This window comes from Orbicella franksi, chromosome 12 (assembly GCF_964199315.1).
Source record: "Orbicella franksi chromosome 12, jaOrbFran1.1, whole genome shotgun sequence".
NCBI classification, from domain to species: Eukaryota; Metazoa; Cnidaria; class Anthozoa; order Scleractinia; family Merulinidae; genus Orbicella; species Orbicella franksi.
This window is the reverse complement of record NC_138156.1, coordinates 3,329,779-3,336,897: the sequence shown is the minus strand read 5'-3', so window position 1 is coordinate 3,336,897 and position 7,119 is coordinate 3,329,779. Positions and strand designations below refer to the sequence as shown.

Genomic DNA, 7,119 nt, shown 5'->3' with positions numbered 1-7,119 from the left:
TATTTTAACTACTTGAAGTAATGATATGGTAACTTTAAGAGCATCCTAGCAATAACAAGACAAATGCTTACCGCCATATGGCAGAAGAACGTTTGGCACCTAATATTCAGGGCTGACGTGATAGTCATGTAAAAAAAAGCGTGGGCTAGGGACCGAAAAATCACCATTTCGGTCCCCAACGGGACCTGTTGTAATTCGTCAAATTAAATTTGAACCCCCAATCGAAAATTTTGAAACTAACCACATGCAAAATTTTGGGGAAATCTGTTTTCTGACCTAAAATGGTTATTTGAAGGAACTTACAGAGAAGCCTCAACTTGTGGGTGAAGGAATTAACTTTCCGTCGGGACCATGAAATTGGAGTGAGCAGAAGAAGAATTCGAATCTTTCAACTCTCAACGCTTCAAAATGACCTCAACCCTTTCGCGTCCGGTTTCATCGGCATTCAAGCTTCATGGCTCAATTAAGGTTAGCCCTGTCTAACCGAAATATTGGGCATTAAATTTACCCTTTTCAGCCGTCCAGTCAGCCGTTCAATTGGTTTTAAATAAACTTTGCATTGGCGCGAAACCAATATAGAAATAAAAGGACTGCATAGAATCGAACGTGCGCGAAACTGATGTGTTATCTGATTTGTTAGCCTTTGTTACTTTCCATGCGTGAAGTCTCGAAATATGTACCTGAGCCTTCATCTTGGCAAAAGTAGAATTAGCATGTAAATGTTCTTGGGCGATTTTGGGCCATATCATTCAATTCCCAAAATAAGCGCTCACGCCGCTACCAACAAAACAGCCTTTTGAGCAAAAACAGGTCCAGCCTTTGATTTTGGAATAGATCAGAGCTGAGCCTACTTGTCTAATATTCGTTAGGGTAAAAAGATATGTAACTGAACAATAGTGAAATGCTATTCCATTGCAAGACTTGGCATTTTCTTTGGGTTTGTTAAACGAGATTAAACTTCCGCAGACAGTTGATCAAGTTGCTGGTTACCAGAGACTCTTTCTGTAAAACCGCCTCACCGATTCTAATATTTACGACAATGTAATTATACCTGTTGAAAAGTTGATGCCACGTCGTAAATTAGTTAATGAAAGCTATGAATAACGCTCTGACGCCCACGCTGAAAACTAAACTGAAAAAACTCTCACGTCTCTCATCGAGACTGGGTGTGTTTTTTTTTTCTACCAATCTGCTGCATAGTCATGCAAGAATTTAAAATAGATGGCTTTCCGTGTCATACGTGTCCACTGATGATCTTCAGTGCGTGATGTAATTTACCTCCGCTCCCATTGGCTTCAGTTACGCATGCTCCCGAGTTACGTCATAGAGCCGATCCTTAAATACATTCAGTCAACAATTCATACCCATACATCTTTTCAGAATTTCCGCGCGAACCACTTTAAACTTCAACCAGTGCGTCATTTTCAGCATATCGACCAGTTTCCATTTGTTTTGAAGATGGAAATCCAAGAAAAGCCCAACGCAAAAGAGACTCCAGACCTTAAAAACAAGCAAGCAGCCTGGAGTAATTCTTCTTGCAGGAATCTATTTAGGATCACTTTCCTACGTGTTATTCCTTTACTAACATTAATTACTGGCGTGGTTGTTCTCGTTCTGGGATTCGTGCACGGTCAATGGACTGATTCAGAAATTTTACGAATGGTAGGCGTTATTTTGGTCTCTTTCAGCCTGTTTTGGTTCGTCTTGGGGAATTTCTTAAACTTTTGCTTAAACGGTTATGGACAAGATGTTCGTGACGCTGAAAAAGAAGAAAACACTACATCTGCTGCACAGACTGAACTAACGAATGAGGACTTCCTGGTGGGGGGCAACTGGATCTGAAACCTACAGGAGAAATCTCAAGTTATCGATGCGATGCCATGTTCTCTCGAAATGTACACAAATTGTTCACATTTTGAGTTCGAGAGCCGTAGGTGACAACTAAGGACAGTTACAGATTTTTATTCCTGTAGATTTGAATTAATCAAAGAATTCTTTGAAAATCGTTTCCGCGAGTGTTTGCCAAATATATCTCTATAACTTTATAGCTGATTCAATGTCAAGGGGTCAGATAAATTTCTATTGATGAGATTGCACTGTACGTGTCGTACAGACTTCATATCAATTCAAGTCTATACAGACTTGATATCGACTCGTTTATAATCAATGTCGTGTTGTAGCCGAGTCATTTCAGTGCAAATTGCACGAGACAAAGAATGTCGCCTTAATGTTATCTGCGATTTTCAAAAGATCTCAAAATCTATACTGTACATAACCAATACATCAAGAGCTATTAAGTGTTGTAGCTTTAGAGTGTCTTTTCCGAGATTATGGACCTGGTTTCGTTATCGCGTTGTTTTAGCCGCTGATCCTTGTGGAATATTCCATAGTTAATTACTTCTACAACTATCTCTCTGGCCTGATTCAAAAGCGGTGTCTTTATAACTAAAGATGAAATAACAGATTAGAACTTTAAGCTACATGTGGAATTAGTGCAACGTTACCGTGCTTAGCCTATTAAGCTATGGATGGCTGACCCAGAAGTGTGTTCAGCATTCATATCTAAAACCATGGACAGACTTATCCGTAGATTAAACAAAAACAAACAAGAAAAGTTCCGGAATGACAATTATCCGAAGTGATCATTCCCAGGAACGCTGAGATAAGCCATTGTTATCTTGGCTATTGACCGAATGGCACCATGAAGATCATAAAAAAATAATTGAGATGTTACAACTCCCGGTGTTAGTAATCGAACCAAATCAAACATGAATGCAACTGTCCAAGTACAACAGACTTCGAAAACCCTCATTTGGTTCTGCATTTGAAAAGCGCTGTACTGAGAATAGATACTCGAATCGAATGTTGACTCCTTCTAAAAGGCACATTATTGTCTGCGATCAGTTCTTCCACTCCTTGATAATTTAGACTGCAAGCTAAAACAAGGTTCTGACTCTCAACTGCATGTCAGCCCAATGATCTTTTATCTTTCTCTTCGTATGTTGCGAAGATTGTTGTCTTTTAACATAACATAACAAAACCTTTCGCATTTTTCAGTGGTTACCTTAAACAGGGGTACCCCAAAGAAAAATGGAATTTAACCCTGAGAATATCTATTTCTTACCATTTCGTCCTGTTGCAACAAAACTGTTGAAAATGGCGCGAAGCAGGGAAGAGTAAAATATAACTAATGCTATTAAATAAGTGTGAGGTCAGTATATTGAACCCACTCTATTGTCGCACCAAAAGACTGTTTTCGATATAAAAATTCAGCTTGGCAGCGAAACAAAGTAAATTGAATGAGCACGTTTATTCATTTCTCTTGTTTGTGCTTCTAGGCCTCGCTATCAAGCTGAATTTCGATACATCGAAGGTATAGACTATCACAATACTCATTTTTATTGTGGACCAGTTTGCCATATAATAAAAAGTGATATTGCACTTTCTCTCTCAGAGGTCATGCAAACTTTCGCTAGTAGAGTGATAATAGGCCAGCCAGTCAAGTCTCTTAGCTAACAAAGCGGTGAGTGATATTAGCGGCCCTCTATCATAATACTGAAACTTGCAAAAGACCGGCATGCAGCAGACTTGAGACTATTTTATGCGAACTATATTTCTCAGTTTTGGACTGGTGAGCTCAGCGGAATACGTTCTCGCCCTCTAAACTGCACCCCCTTCAGTGTATGAAATCCGCAGTGTGGCATAACGTTAATGACGTAAAATTACGTCAAAATTCCGAACAACCGTCATTGCCGGTGAATTTCTTGATCTTACCAGTCTGGAAAAAAGCCTCCAAAACTAACTCAAAAGTAGGTAAAACGGCAGGAAACTAGAATGGCCTTAAAAATATGTAAGCTATTGCAAGGTTTCTTGAATTTCAAAATTTAATATAAACACAGGCCTGTTCAAATATTGAATGGGAATAGGTCATCTCTAAAGACATTCCACTTCTAGACGCCTCTTTGTGGGCGCATTTCCGATTTGGGTTTTCCCGGCACGAACACAAGGTTGAATGATATTCTGGCTCATCAAGGACATCAAGGGGTTGAAATGTAATCACGAGAGCGTATTTGCTGGTATGAGAATCAACCGGTTTGGGAGAGCAATAGCAATCAAAATGTTTTACTGAGACAGTTGTATTTCGTGAGAAAAAAGTTTAAAAATTTTGCATTTTGCGTCCGAGGGCATCAGCAGCCGTTTTGTGAGTCCGGTCTTGATGATCACTGCTGGAGTGATGGTCAGGCTTTTAAATGCACCGTGAAATGATATCGACGCGCAGTAAGGTTGCCTTTTAAGACTTATTTGTGAAATAATGTTGTGATTTATACGGCTTCGTTCTTCGCTGGTCGCCCCCACCGGGTTCGCTAAAAAAAGGCAAAGTCAGTATTCCGTTCGCGGCGTCGACTTGATAAAGAATAAGGTTACAAAAAGTGTGATAAAAAAGCTGAACTTTAAAATCTCACATTTCTTTAAGATGATCTACAATTTTTTTAATTTCATTTTGGACCTGGCAAAAGTAAGGGATCAAGGAAGAGCTGCAAAATTGAAAAATACATAAATTGCGGATGCAAACGTTGAGGTAATTTTTATGTCGTGTCTTTATCTTGAGCCGCTTATTTGAAGGAACAAAATCTGATAACACTGCGCCAGCTGTTTGCCCCTACAAACTTGCTTGTATTAGAATAACATAACATACTAGACAAAAGCTATTCTCCAGCTTTATTCGCACTATTAACTCGCTTGTGATCGATTATGAGACAACCTCTGTAATGATTCAACTCCCCCGTGAATTCCTGTCAAGCTAGCGGTCCACTCAACACATGCACAAGACAGCTTTTTGCATCTGTTAATATAATTAAGTCATCATCAGACTATTTATGAAGATGTAATCGCTGACTTTTTCTTACGACCTCAGTTTTTGTCTTAATTTGTATGCGCAGATAATCAGTTCCTCGAGTGCCGAGAAAACAAAAATCTGTATAGTGCTTGTGCTGAAAAAACAAAAGTCAACCGCAACAGTCCACTTTTCATACGTAGTAATTTCCTTCGTTTGTCACTTCTTAATTCTGAATGTAAATAAGAAATCAAAAAGGTGGTGATAAGGAATCTCAAATCTTGACAAAAATCACGCTTCCTATCGCCACGGAACTGGTTCACAGAGAGAGGAACATTTGATCAGATTTGATTAACATTCTAGGAATCAATTCAGCTCTGACGAAACAAACGTGACCTTTTTACGAGGGAGCATATCCGCATTTAAAAGACGTACACGGATTTACGTCCTTTGCACGTATTTTCTTGGTCATTTTGACTTATATTATTCATATCTTGCTCTTACTTAAATAGAAGACGAGTCAGTACATTTTCAGTTGGTCAAGTTTCAAGAAGTGGTGGCGTTACGGACCGTTACGCTGACTGAGATAACGTGACGAACGTCACGCCTTCCCGTCATTATCGTGGCCGTGCCAGATGTGAGAAATGTAAATGTTGAAGTCAATTTATTAATATTATCTCCACACTGCAACTGTCGAGAAAAAAAATGGAGTTCGCCTTTCCGCTGGATGTAATCTTGTTCTTCACATCTGCAATTGCTGGATTTTTCATCTACGCGATCTATTTTCGACCGAAAGAATCGCTCAAGACGTACAAAATGGTGTCGAAGCGTCTCAGAGCTTCTAGTTTGTGCAAGAGCCTCGGTCTGTACGAATTTCACTCCATCAAGGATAAATTTGCCACTGTGGAAGAAGTCTCGTTTGCAATTAGAAATGCCGGATTAGAAAAGAGTAATTTGATTATTGGTATAGATTTCACGGCGAGCAATGAATGGCAAGGGAGGAAAAGTTTCGGCGGAAAGTCACTTCATCACATCTTCAACAGCACGAGGAAATTGAATCCTTACCAGCGTGTGGTGCAGATTGTTAGCAAAACATTGGAGCCATTCGACGAGGATAATCGAATACCCGCTTTCGGATTTGGCGACTCATCGACGAAAGATCAAAGTGTGTTTAGTTTTAACCAGGACGGTTCCCCGTGTAAAGGTTTGAATGATGTCCTGACACAATACAGCGAAGTCGTGCGCCGCGTAACACTGAGTGGTCCAACTACATTTGCCCCGCTTATACACAAAGCTATAGAGATAGTTGAACAGGAGAAGGCTTATACCATTCTGGTAATAGTAGCAGATGGCCAAGTTGTCGACGAACATGAACGAAGCACGAGACAAGCGATTGTGGAAGCTTCGAATTTTCCTCTCTCCATCATAGTTGTTGGGGTAGGAGATGGTCCATGGGACCGAATGCATGAATATGATGAGTTACTCCCCCAAAGACGCTTTGATAACTTTCAGTTTGTTGAATACGAGGATGTTGTACACAATGCTAAATATCCAGACACTTCTTTTGCACTTCACGCTCTAATGGAAGTACCGGATCAGTACAAAGCGATTAAGGAACTTGGCTTGGTTGAGGGAAAATTAAAAAGCAACGATGATTAAGGGTAATCCTCGTTTCATGAAATACAAATTCGTACTTATTGCCATTTAGGTTTGTTTACTTAAGCATTCAGATAGAAATCATAACCGTATCACATCCATCTTTCATAGCTTATAATGTTTTCACACTCTTTACAAAGACTGGAAAATGTTGTCGAAAGGTTATCTTGAGCTTTAAGTTATTTAAATTCACGTTGCCGTTATTTGTTGTGAATAATTATTAGGAATCAAGGATTATTTAGTCTGAAACTAATAAAACTCTTGAACAGTGCGCGTACAGTAGTTTTCATTGAACCTGAATTTACTGGTCTAAATATTGATGAAACAAAAGGGAACATGGGTTTGGCAACCCCTTTCATATAAAATTACAAATAAAACGTTACATAGCATTATGTTCCATTTAATATTTAATTTTTCCTCGGGTGAAGAGTTAAACGTAAGATAGGATACTGTCAAAGTTGCAGGCTGTAAATTGTTGGAAATCTGACAAATCCCCGGGGGTGTAAATTTGCTAAAAGGATTTAACAGCTGAAAGATCCTTTACAGTTTTGTGGTTCATGACAACAAATTTTGCAAATTTCTTAAAGTCGCATATTTAATAATTTATTTCTAGCAACATAATATTATCT

At 39.1% G+C, this 7,119-nt stretch overlaps 1 protein-coding gene across 1 annotated transcript; it reads left to right on the top strand.

Annotated features, from left to right (window-relative positions):
* The first annotated feature begins 5,184 nt into the window (after positions 1–5,184).
* LOC145462669 (uncharacterized) lies at positions 5,185–6,761 on the top strand. The gene has a single exon (XM_081446244.1). The coding sequence runs from the start codon at positions 5,540–5,542 to the stop codon at positions 6,491–6,493; it is 954 nt and encodes a 317-aa protein (XP_081302370.1). The 5' UTR covers positions 5,185–5,539; the 3' UTR covers positions 6,494–6,761.
* The last annotated feature ends 358 nt before the right edge of the window (positions 6,762–7,119 follow it).